This window comes from Triticum aestivum, chromosome 4B, assembly GCF_018294505.1.
Source record: "Triticum aestivum cultivar Chinese Spring chromosome 4B, IWGSC CS RefSeq v2.1, whole genome shotgun sequence".
In the NCBI taxonomy this organism is placed as follows: Eukaryota; Viridiplantae; Streptophyta; class Magnoliopsida; order Poales; family Poaceae; genus Triticum; species Triticum aestivum.
Genome location: NC_057804.1, coordinates 300,413,852 through 300,431,110, shown reverse-complemented (window position 1 = coordinate 300,431,110; position 17,259 = coordinate 300,413,852). Strand labels below are relative to the sequence as shown.

At 42.9% G+C, this 17,259-nt stretch overlaps 1 protein-coding gene across 1 annotated transcript; it reads right to left on the bottom strand.

The window, feature by feature from the left end:
- Positions 1–3,726: 3,726 nt before the first annotated feature.
- LOC123090084 (uncharacterized) lies at positions 3,727–6,210 on the bottom strand. The gene is made up of 3 exons (XM_044511547.1): positions 5,460–6,210; positions 4,808–5,168; positions 3,727–4,624 (listed from the first exon to the last, which is right to left on the bottom strand). Exons 1-3 carry the CDS (start codon positions 6,208–6,210, stop codon positions 3,727–3,729), a joined length of 2,010 nt encoding a protein of 669 aa, XP_044367482.1.
- Between the last annotated feature and the right edge of the window lie 11,049 nt (positions 6,211–17,259).

The window sequence follows — 17,259 nt, the reverse complement described above, 5'->3', positions numbered from 1 at the left end:
CTCTCCTCTCCGACTCTGCCGCCTTCCCTCTCCCGCTCGTCGCCTCTATCGTCCCCTCGATGCCCTCGCCTCCATCCTCTCTTGTAGGGGCAGGGGCGTGTGAATGATAAGCATCCCCGGCGGCAGCGGCTAGAGCCAAGAGTTCGCGGAGGCGGCAGAAGGACGAATAGCGGCGGTCCGACCTTCGCTGCCCATCCCGGGCTCAACTTCATTGCGTACCGGTCGGCTGGAGGCTGCCCTCTTTGTTCGTTGTTCTGGTTCCAGTCTAATCTGCGGGTCTGGACCTACAGGTACTGAGGTACATCTCTCTCTCTCTCACTCACTCTCTCTCTCGGGGTGGAATGATATGATGGTTGCTCGTAGGGTAGGAGGTGGGAGCGATGATGTTGGCGGCCAGATCTAGAGGCTTAGCTAATGCAGCTGGTGGAGTGCTCCTCCATGGCTTGCAGCTCGAGGAAACTTGCCAAGAGCCATGGCTAGTTGAGAAGAGGAAGGGAGGTAGAGGAACGACAGGGAAGAGGATGGTCAAGAGCTTTATGCCAAGATTTTCTGCCCCAACTGGCCAACTCTCCTGTGACTGGTGGTGGAGAGCCAAGGCTGGGTGAGAGGAGGAAGGATGTAGAGATGGGAGCAACTTCCCTTGTGCCGTCTCTGACCACATTTTCGCCCAAGGTTGTAGCGGTCGTAGCAGGTGGGGAGGAGCTGCTGACCTTGACTAGCCTTGACCCTGCATCAGGCGAAGAAAAATGCTCTGTTATTTCTTATCCTTGGTGATGTTTAGGTCTAGTTGTGGATCTTTTTGTCCATATAGAACCATGAAGTTATAGGTTCATTTTCTTCTGTATATTTGTGCAGATATTTGATTGATGCAAATATTTAGTTTGGATTCTTATTAATTGCCTCTGAATGTTGCTAATTTTGTATAGGAGAAGAGTATCAAGTATCTGTGTTGTTTGTCTAACTGTATGCATTTTGTTGGTATGATAATTCATCCTCGAAAAAATCATATCGCGTCCTACTGTGCTAGATGTTGGATATTTGGCTTTAATAAAAGCTATTTCTCAAGCAAAAGCAATTCATTGAAGTCATTTGACAAAGAGAAATAATCTCTATACAGTGGATACCATCATAGATCCTTTTACTTGTTAGCAAAAGCACTCGTTTTTCGAAACTCAACACATAATAGGGAAAATAATCGACATTGACAACGTTGGTCTACTCATAATTGATATTCCTAATAGATCTGCACCCTGGCAGGCAGATCTATCAGACATGGAGAAGATCAATGGTTTTAAGGTATATATGAAGTCTCCTACATTCCCCTTCTTTAGCTACTTTTAGTTTTTGTTGTTTCGCATTAGAGCTATTCTTTGTCCTAATATTTGTAGGGAAAATCAATTGGATCCTCATCTTCTATTTGTGCTTGTAGGCTGGTGATTGGGTTAGAGTCAAAGCAAAAGTCCCCTTCCCCAAATAGCCCTGATACAGCCGATCAAGTTTGGATAGTTGCGATTCAGGTTTGTGTGGAAAGTAAGTCGGTTTGATTTACCCACCATGACTCATTTATTCTATGCAATGTGACATTTTCTTGGGCCTTCTGTTTGTAGCGTGGCACCTACAAAGAAAAGATTAAGAGAGTAATTTCTTAATGATTTTGTTTGTGCAGCATAACATAGTTACATGGTTATGTTGAAAATAGCCATGTTTTGCAGAAGATAAACACAAGGATCTACTTTACTTTTTTTTCTTTGTCATGTGCGTTCCCGCTGCAGACTTTTGAAGGGAAATTCACCATGGGACTTTAAATATTATTGGTTCCGTGCTCATCAGTTTACTTTCTTGCATTTATTCTTCATGCTATATGCCACACTTTTCCTATTTTGTTAAAGAAGTGAACTAATTCCTAAACTTCCACCGTATATACATTAACACTAGAATACTATACCAACCCAGCAATACTCTGATCCTTCGTTGTTTTTCGAAAAAAATATGAATTTATCTATGTAGGTGTAGTACTATATCCCATTGAAGCTTCTTTGTAAGACATTAATCTATTTGGGTGCATGCCTTGAAGGAGTAGTATATTGAGCACCCTAAGATAATCATCGAGGTGTTTGGTGAAATTTTAAATGATCCATTAAGCGACCTTTTATGATTGACCATTGTATGAGAGCATGTTTTAGTACTACTTGGGCGAGTTAGAATTCTGCATGATCACATATCATGACTATCTCCATGAAAAATGCTTTAGACTGTACAATAATGAAAATAAGCATTTTTGGCCTTTGAAACATATACTGTTGTTGGGACATCTAATTGGACCTTCCTATGTAGAAAATGAGAAGTGCTAAGTGTACATAAACCTGCACTTCATATTGCTTACATGCGTGATTTATCATCTATGATCCTCTTTTATCTTGCTTACTTACGTGATTTATTTGATTGCTAGTAGAAATAATTATGTTAGCATGTAAGTTTGCTAACTTACTACCTTCCATCTTATTCATCGATAATGCTTTGAAGACACCAACAAGAATAACAGGTGTGCATGAACATGTCAATTACAATGACAAGTTCCCACCTTTCAACGAAGGATCTCATTTTAAATCCTAATTTTGCATGCCTAGGTGGTTGGCTGATGGAGAGTGTTGCACTACTGCTTATTAAATGATAGTAGTGCAGCTCACGATTTGATTTAATTAGCATTTTGGTAGTGAAAATATGAAGACCCCTCTCATGTGAGTTACTTGTTTTCAGAGAGAGAACGATCATTGGTATTTATATGGATTCGGTGCATATAAACAATTAGCTCACATTTAAGTTTGGTTTTTGAATTAGCTTTCCAGTTATGTACATGTTTTCCTCGATGATGATGCATTTCTTCTTCTAAGATGAATTAGTAACTTTAGCACCAAATATGAAGCTATTTGGACAAAGAAAAATTTGATTCCTCTTTGCTATTTTCTCTCTTTAGTATTGCTTTGATGTTTTTTGTCACTATTCGATGTTCTGCCTTTAGTGGCCTCTGTCTTGGTTTACAGCTCCATATGGTTACCTACGTATACATATGTAGGTTTTGTTTGAATTGTACTCAAATCGTGCATATGTTTCCATATTCTTGCTGTTATACTATGCTCCAAATCAAGTATAAAGAGAAAGACTAACTTCTGGCGAGCGAGTAGAGCAAGGCCCATAGCCAGTAGGCTTGGGCAACCTCCCCTGATATAGTGAAGTTTGCCTGGCTAGCGCCCATGGTTTTTCCCCTTTGTCTTGGAGGGGTTTTCGATGTTAAATCTTGTGTCTCTTGCTTGTTTTTCGTTCTTTCTCGAGTTGATTTGCCTGTCGTATCTCTAACAAGTGGCATCAGAGCCTTGTTTCTGTCTAGGGTTTCAACAACATGGCATCGATGAAATTTGATCTTCTGCTGCTGGACTACGACACGAGTTTTCCCTTGTGGCAAGTGAAGATGCAGGATATCCTGGCGCATACCGATTTGGACGAGGTGCTAGATGGCTTCGGTGGAAAAGAACCAAAGGCGTGGACCAAGGATGAAAAGCGTAGAGATCGTAAGGCTTTTTTTGACACTTGAAACAGTAGGAGAGGCTCCTACTGTATGTATTAAATTAAGTGACAAAAAGTCTTATAGAGTTATAACCTTACATCCATAGCCATGTTGTAACTAAGGGGGAGGGGTGAAAACTAGAAAAAGGGAACAAAAGAATAAATTTAAATACTATTTACAAAAGAGGACAAAAAGGGTTGAAGTTTCTCTCCCACTCTGTAACGAAGAAGGGAAAGGTCATCTCTCAACCTAGCCAGCCAGGATGATTTCGAAGGTGAAATCCCTCTGAAGTGTTTGTTGTTTCTCTCTTTCCATATGCTCCACGCAGCCTGTAGGAAGAGGTCCATGAACATCGGGCTATTCCACGTAGTTTTCGCGTGCTCAATCCATTGAAGTCTTGTACCATGTGTTATCCAGATAATATTAACATGTGACCAACACTCTTGGCTAAATGGACATGTGAAGAAAAGGTGCTCCGAAGTTTCTTCAATAGGAGAAGTACACAGCAGGCAAGTGTGGTTGTCACCAATGTTGTAGTGTCTCCTCTTGAGCATGTATCGTGTGTTTAGTCTATCGGAGAGGAGTAGCCACCCGAACACTTTTATTTTCATGGTGACCTTAGATTTCCACAGCCACTTGTATGTTTGGTGAGCTCTTATTTCTCTGAAGTAATATGAGTAATATTGGCTCGCAGTGTAATCTCCTTTACCCCAAATGCATGTCCATTTATCCTTTTCGTGGTCCAAGGTAATCGGAGCCAGCAATTGCTGAAGGTCCACCAGCTCTGCATGAGCCTGCGCAGAAAGGGGAAGATGGAAGGTTTCCCCCAATGTGCCGGCTGTTAAAAGTGCCTGGACAGATATATCTTCATTTTTGGTGTACGAAAAGGCCCTGGGGTGGCTAGAGGTCAGAATATCATCCATCCAAAGATCTTTCCAAAGTAAAGTGGTGCAGCCATCCTGAATTGTGACTTTGGTGATCCCCCTATAAACTGGCATGAGCTTTGTGATGTCTCTCCACCAGAAGGAACCACATGCATCCGTTGCATGTGGGATTTTCGATGTGTAGTAGGTCTTCTAGATTAATTCCACCCAAGGTAAATCCCAATGATTGTAGAACTTGTGAAGATATTTAAGCAATAGGGCATCACTCTGTGTTCTGAGGTCCAGTATACCCATTCCACCACACTCCTTAGGTTTACAAATCATGCTCCAAGCAGCCAGAGAGTTACATGTTTCCCCCTATTCCGTCTTTTTAGTCCAGAGACATTTCCTTCTGATCTTGTCTAAGAGCTCAATAATGGAAATGGGAAGCTTGAGAGTACATAGAGCAAAGATCGTGAGCGAAGTGATCACTGAATTTACTAGAGAAAGCTTTGCTCCATACGAAATCATGTTAAGGGTAGCAGTTAGGCGGCGCTCTACTTTGCAAACCAAAGGCATTAGATCCTGAACAGATGGTCGTGTGGTCCCCAAAGGCAGCCCAAGGTAAGTGAAAGGCATTTTGCCAGTCATGCAACCGAAGATTTGAGCAATGCTGTTACTGAGAGACTCATCACAGTTGATTGGGATGAGAGTGGATTTTTGGAAGTTTATTTTAAGGCCAATGGAAGTTGCATAATCCGACAAAAACTGCTTGATCGTGGCCGCTTGAGTTTCACAAGCCGGAAGTACCAGAATTGTGTCATCCGCGTATTGAATGACCGGGTAATCTTTTTGAGTTGCACATGGGAATGGAAGCTGAATATGGCCCTGAGCAAAAGCATCATTAATGACAGCTTGAAGTAGGTCTGCGGCAAGCACGAAAATCAGGGGAGATAGTGGGTCTCCTTGTCGAACCCCCGTTTTGCAATGGAATTGTCTCCCTGGAACGCCATTTAAAAGGACCGCAGATTTACCTGAGGCCAAAATTGTTTGGATCCAGTTTAGCCATTTGTCATTAAACCCCATGTGTCTCATAATCTCCAACATTGGCTCATTCTCAATAGTGTCAAATGCCTTAGCAAAATCAAGTTTAAGGAGGACAATTGGTTTCTTTGATGTTTGACATTGATAAATGTACTCAAATGCCCACGCCAGACAGTCCTGTATAGATTCGCCTTTCAAAAAGCCATATTGATTTCGGTGCACGATTTTTAGGATGATCTTTTGGAGACGGTTGGCAAGAAGTTTCGTAATGATCTTAAGACAGCAATTGAGTAGCGTGATTGGTCTGGAATCATTGACTGAAGCAGGTGCATTAATTTTTGGGATCAAAGTAATGAAGCCCTCATTAATACTCTCCAGATTTAAGTTGCCCTCATGAAATTGATTGCACAGAAGGTAAAAGTCTTCTTTAATCACGTGCCAACAAGATTTGAGAAAGTGTCCAGTGAAACCATCTGGACCCGAAGCCCTATCCGCAGGCATGTATTTAATGACGTCGTCAATTTCCTGGTGAGTGAAAGGTACAGTTAGTTGGTCCAAATCTTCAACCTTCTTGATCAATCTAGCTAAATCAAACTTCATCTCATGTTGCTGAGAAGATCCAAGCTGTTTTTTGAAAGCTTGAAAAATAACTGATTCTTTGCCCGCATGATCTTCAACACAATAACCATCATCCGTGGTGAGAGAAGCAATGTTATTTCTCCTATATCTTTCTGAGGCCATCGCTTGAAAAAATTTGGTTGCTCGTCGCCAAATTTGACCCATCTAATAGTACATCTCATCCTCCAATACTCTTTCTGATAATTAAGAAGCCTCAGAATATGGTGTTTGAGTATGCGACGAAAAATTGTTTCTGGAGTGGTGAGACGCCTTTTATTTTCAAGTTCATCAAGTTCGAAGAGAGCCCTGTTGGAGTTTTCAATGGCAATAGACAGTTTAGAAATACCTTTACTCCAAATTTTCAGATCACGCCTCAGGTGTTTAAACTTGCGGGAGATGACAGTGGCCATGTTGGTCGAGGGAATTGGTTTGGCCCAAGAATTAGAAACCGTGTCCAAAAAGCCAGGATGATGTACCCAATACTGTTCGAACCTAAAAAGCTTTGAGCGAGGAATGTTTGTCTCAATGCAAACCACACAAGGGACGTGATCGGAAACTGGCCGCCCAAGAGGTTTTACTAGGGTTTTAGGGTAAGTAGAAGTCGAGTTGGTGCTCGTGAAAAACCAGTCAATTTGTTCTAAAAGGGGGTCCACTTGCATATTACTCCAGGTGTAAGCTCGACCTTTGATGGGCAGTTCCACTAGATTTTGATTCCTGATAAAGTCGTTGAAGGTGATCATATCCCCAATATTTCCCCCTGGCTTATTACGATTGTCTGGGCCATGAATGAAATTAAAATCCCCCAAAAGGAGCCAATCTTCATTGTTAGGGATATTAAGGTCTAGCAGCCATTGTATGAAGTCCCTACGTTCATCACCTTGACATGGGTCGTACACATTCACAAGGGTCCAAGACTGTGCTGATTGAGTGGATTGGAAGCGGGTCACTAAAGCAAAATCTCTGGAGGCTACAACAGTGGCAGAGAAAATTGAGCTATTCCAAATTGTGGCAATTCCACCGAACCACCGCGGGCCGGAATAAATTCAAATTTATCAAAACGTCGCGAACAGCAAGACTTAATAAAGTTATTATCAAAAGAGTGCTTCTTAGTTTCCCGCAGACAAACCACAGCACAACCACTAGCCGTAATGGCATTAAACAGAGCAAGTTGCTTAGGTTCAAAATTTAAACCACGAACGTTCCAACAGAGAACATTCCAGTTCACCAAAAGTACCATGGATAAAAGAGAAAGGACTAAGCACCGGATGAGGATGAAAGAGCATCCTCCGTAACTTCATTAAGCACCTCTTTAGAGAGCTCGGCAGCAGGAATAGCACATTTGACTGTTCCAACAAGTTGAAGCGTGGCAATCGGGGTGGGCGGCGGAACAACAGAACTGTCATCCTCGTCAGAACGGGCCCTGGTCTGCAGAGCTGACAGATTAATCCTGGGCTTGACCTTGGAAGATCTTGGATTGCTGTCAGTAATGGTTGGGACATTGAAACCGTCATATTTGTTTGACCTGGCACTACGATGAAGAGAAATAGATGACACGGGCATGGCAAGATTCCCTTTGCGTATTATGTCATCAGAATTTGGCCCCGTTCCACCAAGGGCACTTGCAGAGCTATTTCCAACATTAACCAGGGTATCAGCAGTAGGACCCTCAGATGGCTCATTTCCAAATAGCTGTGGAGATTCCACAGGAATCTCATCCCCAGAGCCAGGAGCATTATCCACATTTGTACCAACAGGAGCCAGTTGAACCACCATTGTGTTTAAATCAGGTGTGTCCGGGAGCTCTTCAATTTGCAGAGAGGAGAAGGCAAACTCCCTTGTCTATTTTGTTGCTGTCACTGATACCAGGTTATTCTCAACAGTGATCACAGCTTTAACCTGAACCCAATCATTCCGGAGCCCAAAACCAGAGCTCCAAGGGCCATAGGAGGCTACTAAAGGCATGATGGTCGTACTCAGGAAGGAGTTGAGTCTAATGAAATAGAAACCTTGATTAATGAGCATTGATGAAATCACATTACCATGTTCAGTCATAGCAAACTGGATTCCATGCTGTGTGAGAGAGACCACAACTTCAAGAGAGCTAGCTGGAGCAGCAGGGGGGTCCATTGGGGTAATAAGTTCAGAGGATGTGGCCATACCAGAACTCTCTCCATCCACCAACGAGTGAAACAGGTTCGCAGGAACCATAACATAACTGTCTGACACTGTCGCACTGGAGTCAGAGCTGCCAAAAACCATAATTGAATCATTCCAGGTCGTACCTGGGCTATCCAGCAGGTTATTGTTATGCATAATACCATCCTGGACGTGGAGGCCCTCCTGAGCAAGCCATGCCTGGAAGTTATACAGAGCTGGAGGAGGAGATGGAGGCCATTGTCCCCAGTTTGCCTGAAAGTGAACCTCATTGCCCTGATTGTCTGCATTTGCATTGGCAGCATTGGCAGCATTTGCATTCATCTGCGCATTCTGAGCCATCCAATTGTTCAGCTGCGCTTGATAAAGTTGTTCTGCTGTGAGTCCATCCCCGTGGAGAGGGTGAGGAATGCCATCCGCCGGTGGTGGCTCAATCCCTGCAGGTGGAATCTCAGGTAGATGGGCATCCCAGTCACTGCTGCGTAGCGTAGTAACACAGATAGTCCAACAATGTCGATCTCCGCTGAGCTGATGCATAACAAAGCTTTTTGGGACTAGACGCAAATGAATAACTCTAACTTTCAGCAAAACAAGCTCACCAAATTTATCGACTGACTTGTGCATGTAGTGTGAAGTCTGATAATCTTGTGGGAACCCAATATAAAGAAGCCAAATCTGAGGACCGAACGTGGTCAGCCGCATGTTCAGAGCCGCATCATGAGGCACAAATGAAATAACAGTGTAGATATTCTCTTCATCCTCATCTAGCTCAAAAGTAGTACCCACCATAGCATCTCTAGTAATGGAATCCGCAAAACCAAAAATCCCAACTCCTAAAGGATGATCATCTATCTCAGTGGGGAAGAACTGGGACTCATGCAGCAAACCTTCAATGGTATGGCGCAACGCCGCCTTGTGATGGAACGGCATGAAGAGATTGACTTCCGCGATGGCGAGGAAGTCATGGCGCAGCGGAGGAGTTGGACTGACCACCATGTCATCCCTCACCTTCCTGTCTTCCGGTCCAAGCTCGATCGTCATGCCCTGCGGAAGGTAGGGCACCACATTGACGGGGAAGTTCGCCATGGTAGGGTGGTGGAGCTCTGGAGCGGTGGCAGTATTGGAGCAGAGAAACAGGGGAGAATGCATATCGGCACAGGCTCTAGTCCCCTTGGGAACCCAGACTAGTTGCGGCTGCCTCCCCCCTAGCCAATCAGATGAGTACACATGTCTGGATCGACCCTTGGATGAGCATCGGACGGCTGCAGACACAGGAGGGTCAGTAGCATTGCCATCGGGTGTAGAATCAGTAATTAAAGTCTGATTGATTTGATGCCTCATGGAGACTTGTTTGAATGAATCTGTCATAATTTATTTACCCTTCTCAAGGAGATAAGCATCACGGTTATTTTCTTCCTTTTGCGGTACAGATTCAGAGGGACTTGCCATTTGAGTATCCGCACAGAGAGAATTAATCTTTACCTTCCATTGCATTCTACGGGCCATAGGGTGACAAACATGATGTGTGTGGCCCAAGAAGGAGCATGTATTACGTCGAATAAGCCCAGGGCAGGCAAAATATTGATGGGCCAACGAGCCACAAAGAAAGCATGGCTAAGATCCATAGCGATGCCGTCCATCGTCGTAATGACCCTCTGTAGATTGACCAGAAGGGCCCACAGAAGGACCAGAGGAGGTGTTGTTGCAAACGTTATCGGGACAAGAATCCGCTTGGTGACCGGAGCCATTACACACATAGCATAAATTCAGGCGTTTGTTAATGTAATTCGATGGTGGGACCGACACAATAGACCATATTTTGGCAATGTGACTATCAGAATAATCAAATTTGCACTGGTCATTAATATAGAGCAACATAAACGGGGGAATATCATCCCAGCAATCTTGCCTGAATTTACTTCCGTGAAATTGATTGCAAATTTGAATGCCTGAGGGTGGAACCATAGTTTGAAATTCTCCAATACGGACAGATGTCGGCAATAAATGTTGATTGGCTGCCGTGTCTCCAAGCCTCGATTGGGCATTTCCCACATGAAAGCTACCAAATTGGAAGTTAGCAGTAAATGCGTTGCCTGGAATATTCCTTGAAACATTAATGCCAGAATTAACCTGAATGGATGACCGTTGTGAGACTCCAGCCGACATTGAGCTATCTGGCAACATTCCGGCGACTGCAGAAATCCTTTGTGGGCACAATTCTTGATCAAGAAGACCAAATTTTGCCAATTCAGACACCGAAGAAGGATCAATAGGAGTAGTCCAGGAATCAAATGAGAATGAGTGTTTAATCGCCATTGGTTTGCGTGCAGATAGCTCTGCCAAATGATGATCCGAATGCCATCGAGTATCACTCTGGGGAGAAGCATGTCTCTCAGGACGGTACAACGAGAAATGACAGATAAAATCTGGCCAAATACGATCCTTGAGATGGTAGATGAAATGACCAACTCGATTAGACGCCACCAAGAAATGAAACTTGCGATCATCCAACTGTGAGATCGAGAAGCCCTCAGAGAACCTCCAATACAACATTGAAGAGCAATACCCACAGATTCAACCGAGAGGGGGAAGGAGGCTGAGGAGAAGAAGACCACCAAGAAGAACTCCTTGGTACCATTGCTAGGAGAAAAATGAACCATAGATCCAAAATGATGATGAACCTGATCCGCGATCGCCTGGCCAGGCTTGAAGTCCCAATGGAGTAGACCATCCATGTCTACAAGGTAGAGAGGACGCCATTGCTAGGGTAGAGGTGGTTGAAGGAGGACGCCATGTCCCATACCCATTGCTAGCGTTGATTCCTTGATTGTGGGTTATCCATTAACATGTTTTTGTGGATTTGCCCAGATCGTAAGGCTTTATCTATGATTCATCTTCATCTATCTAACAATATTTTGCAAGAAGTGCTGGAGCAAAAAACTGTAGCAGCTCTTTGGCTGAGAATGGAGTCGATCTGCATGTCCAAGGATCTAACCAGTAAGATGCACATGAAGATGAAGTTGTTCACACACAAGTTGCAAGAAGGTGGTTTTGTGCTAAACCACTTGTTGATTTTCAAGGAGATCGTTTCTGACTTACAGTCTATGGATGTAAAGTATGATGATGAATATTTAGGTCTTCTGCTTTTATGCACTTTGCCTAGTTCTTTTTCAATTTTTTGAGATACCATATTATATAGCCATGATGAACTAACTGTTGCTGAAGTATATGAGGCCCTTCAACAGAAGGAAAAGATGAAAGATATGTTGCAATCTGATGTGTCGTCCGCTAAAGGAGAAGCTTTTCATGTATGAGGTAGGCCTGAGCAAAAAAAGTACTACTACTACAACAACACAGATAAAAGCAAGAACAGTAGAGGTCATTCGAAGTCCATAGGATCTGGGAAGGAAAAATTCTGCAGGTATTGTGAGAAAGTGGGTCACCTCATTGATGAGTGTTGGAAGTTGGAAAATAAGGAGAAGCGGAATGGTACATGGAAACCTAAAAACAAATTCTATGGTGATGGTAAGGTCAATGTTACATTTGGTAATAAGTCTGATTTGGATGATGCTTTAGTTGTTTTTGTTGGATGTGTTTCATGTCATGATGAATGGATACTTGATTCTGCCTGTTAATTTCATATATGATGTAACAGAGATTGGTTCAATACTTATGAGTTTGTGTATAGTGGAGATGTTATGTGTATGGGAGATGACAACCCATGTGAGATTGTGGGCATTGGTTCTCTTCAGATCAGGATGCATGACAACATGATACGCACATTGATAGATGTGTGACACATGCCAGGCATGGCCAGAAACCTCATCTCATTGAGTACTCTTAACTTCAAAGGGTACAAGCACTCCGGTCCAGGTGGAGTTCCGAAGGTAAAAAAGTTCCCTCGTTCATATAATAGGTGACATGAATTCTGCTAAGTTATATGTTCTTAGAGGAAGCACTATTATTGGTATTGTTGTGGTTGCTGTTACTTCTGATAAAATCCAGTAAAACTAATATTTGGCATATGCGCCTTGGGCATATGAGTAAACTTGGCATAACAGAATTGACCAAGAGAGAACTTCTAGATGGTTGTAACGTAAGTGACTTGGAGTTTTGTGAGCACTGCATTTTTGGTAAGCACGAGAGGGTAAAGTTCAATGTTGTTGTTCATACCATAGAAGGTATATTAGATTACATACATGCTGATTTGTGGGGACCTTCCTGTAAATCCTCGCTTGCTGGTGCTCGTTATATGCTTACAATTATTGATGATTACTTCAGAAAAGTGTGGCCTTATTTTAATGATTGGAAAGTTATGGTAGAAAGGCAAACAAAGAGGAAGGTAAAAATACTTCGTACTAACAATGGTATGGAATTCTGTTAAAAAGCTTTTAGCAGTTATTGCAGAAATTTGGGCATCGTCAGGCACCACACCATCCCATACACTCCTCAACAGAATGGTGTGGCTGAGTGCATGAATAGAACCATCATCTATAGGGCTCGTTGCATGTTTTCCAATGCTTGGATGGTTAAACATTTTTGGGCTGAAGCCGCCTCCACCGCCTGCTACCTCATCAACATGTCACCATCCATTCCACTTAATAAGAAACTCCCATTGAGGTATGGTTTGGTACACCAGCTGATTATTCACAGTTGAGATTTTTTGGTTGCACTGCATATGCACACATTGATAATGGAAAACTCGAGCCTAGAGCTATTAAGTGTGTTTGTTGGTTATGGTTCAGGAGTAAAGGGATACTGGTTATGGAATCCTAAAACTAATAAGGTTTTCATGAGCAGGAATGTTGTTTTCAATGAATCTGTTATGTATCATGATGATCTATCCACAGATACTTTTGATGAACAGCCATAATGAGTTGCTGTGCAGGTGGAGCAACTTGATGAGGGGGAAAATGTAATTGTGGATAATGATGATTTTGCTCCAGATGCACAGGTTGATGATAATGTTGATGGTGCTCCAGATACATAGGTCCATGATGATGATGTTGTGCAGACTCACCCCCTATTTTGCAGCAACAAGTTCAGTCTCTTACAACCGACGGGAGAAAGAGAGTCATTAACAAACCTAAATGCCTAATTTAAGAATGTAACATTGATCATTATGCTTTCAATTGTGCAAAACAGCTTGAGAACATCCATGAGCCATACACGTACACTAAAGCAGTTGTTTCCAGTGACCGCGAGAAATGGATTGCGGCTATGCAGGAAGAGATGTAGTCACTTGAGAAAAATATCACATGGAATGTTGTGCGCTTGCCTAAACAAAAGAAGATTGTTCATTGCAAATGTATCTTCAAAAGGAAGGAGGGCTTGACTCCTAGTGAGCCCACGAGATTTAAGGCAAGGTTAGTGGCCAAGGCTTTTAGTCAGATACCAGGTATTGATTATAATGATGTGTTCTCTCCAGTTGTGAAGCATAGTTCCATTTGTGCATTTTTTGGTACTGTTGGTATGCATGATATTGAGCCTGAGCAGTTAGATGTCAAGAGCGCTTTCTACATGGTGAACTGGAGGATGAGATTTATATGGACCACCTAGAAGGTTTTATAGTGCCTAGTAAGAAGGAATTTGTTTGTAAGTTAAAGAGGTCCCTATATGGTTTGAAACAATCTCTGAGATAGTGGTATAAAAGGTTTGATTCATTTATGACAACACATGGATTTAAGAGGTCTGCATATGATAGTTGTGTTTACATTAAATTTGTTGATGGATAACCTATATACTTGTTCTTATATGTTGATGATATGTTGATTGCTGCCAAGGGCAAGAAAGAGATCACTACTTTAAAGGCACAGTTAAGTAGTGAGTTTGAGATGAAGGATCTTAGTGCTACTAAGAAAATTCTAGGTATGGAGATTACAAGGGACAAAAATTCTAGTTTGTTATTTCTTAGTCAGCAGAGTTACATTAAGAAAGTTCTTCATCATTTTAACATGCATGATGCTAAGTTAGTAAACACTCCTATTGCTCCTCATTTAAAATTATGATCTTCTCATTGTCCAAGTAATGATGAAGAGTTTGAGTATATGTCAAGAGTTTCGTAATCTAGTGTTGTTGGTTCTTTAATGTATGCCATGGTGTGTTCTAGGCCTGATTTGTCATTTGCAATGAGTTTGGTCAATGATACATGGCTAACCCTGGTAAAGAACATAGGAAGGTTGTTCAGTGGATTTTCAAGTACCTTCGTGGCACTTCCACTGCTTGTTTGAAATTTGGCAGGACTAGTAAGGGACTAGCTGGCTATGTGGATTCAGATTTAGCTTCCAGTGATTTGGACAAGAGTATGATGGAAATATGCCCTAGAGGCAATAATAAAGTTATTATTTATTTCCTCATATCATGATAAATGTTTATTATTCATGCTAGAATTGTATTAACCGGAAACATAATACATGTGTGAATACATAGACAAACATAATGTCACTAGTATGCCTCTACTTGACTAGCTCATTGATCAAGGATGGTTGAGTTTCCTAACCATAGATATGAGTTATCATTTGATCAATGGGATCACATCAATAGATGAATGATGTGATTGACTTGACCCATTCCGTTAGCTTAGCACTTGATCGTTTAGTATGTTGCTATTGCTTTCTTCATGACTTATACATGTTCCTATGACTATGAGATTATGTAACTCCCGCTTACCGGAGGAACACTTTGTGTGCTACCAAACATCACAATGTAACTGGGTGATTATAAAGGTGCTCTACGGGTGTCTCCGAATGTACTTCTTGAGTTGACGTATTTCAAGATTAGGATTTGTCACTCCGATTGTCGGAGAGGTATCTCTGGGCCCTCTCGGTAATGCACATCACTATAAGCCTTGCAAGCAATGTAGCTAATGAGTTAGTTGTGGGATGATGCATTACGTAACGAGTAAATAGACTTGCCGGTAACGAGATTGAACTAGGTATTGAGATACCAACGATCGAATCTCGGGCAAGTAACATACCGATGACAAAGGGAACAACATATGTTGTTATGCGGTTTGACCGATAAAGATCTTCGTAGAATATGTTTGAGCCAATATGAGCATCCAGGTTCCGCTATTGGTTATTGACCAGAGACGTGTCTCGGTCATGTCTACATAGTTCTTGAACTCGTAGGGTCCGCACGCTTAAAGTTTGGTGACGATTGGTATTATGAGTTTTTGTGTTTTGATGCACCGAAGGCAGTTAGGAGTCCCGGATGTGATCACGGACATGACGAGGAGTCTCTAAATGGCCGAGACGTGAAGATCGATATATTGGATGACTATGTTCGTACACCAGAAGTGTTTTGGGAGGTTTCGGACATATATCGGAGTATCGGGGGGTTACCGGAACCCCCCGGGGGGTTTAGTGGGCCTAATGGGCCCTAGTTGAGAAGAGGAGGGGCAGCCAGGGCAGGCCGCATGCCCCCTCCCCTCTAGTCCGAATAGGACAAGGAGGGGGGGCACCCCCTTTCCTTCCTCTCCTCTCTCCCTTCGTTCCCCTCTCCTACTCCAACAAGGAAAGGAGGAGTCCTACTCCCGGTGGGAGTAGGACTCCCCCTTTGGCGCGCCCTCCTCCTTGGCCGGCCGCCTACCCCCTTGCTCCTTTATGTACGGGGCAGGGGGTACCTCTAGACACAACAATTGATCACTGATCTCTTAGCCGTGTGCGGTGCCCCCCTCCACCATATTCCACCTCGGTAATATTGTAGCGGTGCTTAGGCGAAGCCCTGCATCGGTAGCATCATCGACACCGTCATCACGCCGTCGTGCTGACGGAACTCTCCCGCAAAGTTCTGCTGGATCGGAGTTCGTGGGACGTCATTGAGCTGAACGTGTGCTGAACTCGGAGGTGCCGTACGTTCGGTACATGATCGGTCGGATCGTGAGGATGTACGACTACATCAACCGCATTGTGCTAATGCTTCCGCTTTTGGTCTACGAGGGTACGTGGACAACACTCTCCCCTCTCATTGCTATGCATCACCATGATGTTGCATGTGCATAGGATTTTTTTGAAATTAATACGTTCCCCAATAGTGGTATCCGAGCCTGGTTTTATGCGTAGATGTTATATGCACGAGTAGAACACAAGTGAGTTATGGGCAATACAAGTCATACTGCTTACCAGCATGTCATACTTTGGTTCGGCGGTATTGTTGGATGAAGCAGCCCGGACCGACATTACGCGTACGCTTACGCGAGACTGGTTCTACCGACGTGCTTTGCACATAGGTGGCTGCTACGTCTTGAGCTTGCGTTGGTTTTCCTTGAAGAGGAAAGGGTGATGCAGCAATAGTAGCGTAAGTATTTCCCTCAGTTTTTGAGAACCAAGGTATCAATCCAGTAGGAGGCTCCTCAAAAGTCCCACGCACCTACACAAACAAACAAAGAACTCGCAACCAAAAGGTGTGTATAGCAAGGATGATTGTGGTAAACTAAAAAGCAAAGACTAATATAATACATGATGCTCGAAGCAAAACACATATCATGCGGCGAATAAAAATATAGCTCCAAGTAAAGTTACCAATGAACGAAGACGAAAGAGGGGATGCCTTCCCGGGGCATCCCCAAGCTTAGGCTTTTGGCTATCCTTGAATATCTTGGGGTGCCATGGGCATCCCCAAGCTTAGGCTCTTGCCACTCCTTATTCCATAGTCCATAAAAGCTTTACCCAAAACTTGAAAACTTCACAACACAAAATTCAACAGGAAATCTTATAAGCTCCGTTAATGAAAGAAAACAAAACCACCACATAAGGTACTGTAATGAACTCATTCTTTATTTATTTTGGTGTTAAACCTACTGTATTAAAACTTCTCTATGGTTTATAAACTATTTTACTAGCCATAGATGCATCAAAATAAGCAATCAACACACGAAAAACAGAATCTGTCAAAAACAGAACAGTCTGTAGCTATCTTTAACTAACGCAAACTTCTGGAACTCTAAAAATCCTACCAAAACAGGAAGTCCTGGACATTTTGTCTATTGATCAGCAGCAAAAAGAATCAATGCAAAAG

Coding starts and splice junctions, on each gene's coding strand:
- LOC123090084 (XM_044511547.1), bottom strand. CDS start 6,210: ATGGCCTCAGAAAGATATAGGAGAAATAACATTGCTTCTCTCACCACG. Junction 5,169..5,459: donor CCAAACAATTTTGGCCTCAG/GTAAATCTGCGG, acceptor ATGCAACTTCCA/TTGGCCTTAAAATAAACTTC. Junction 4,625..4,807: donor CTCTGGACTAAAAAGACGGA/ATAGGGGGAAAC, acceptor GACCTACTACAC/ATCGAAAATCCCACATGCAA.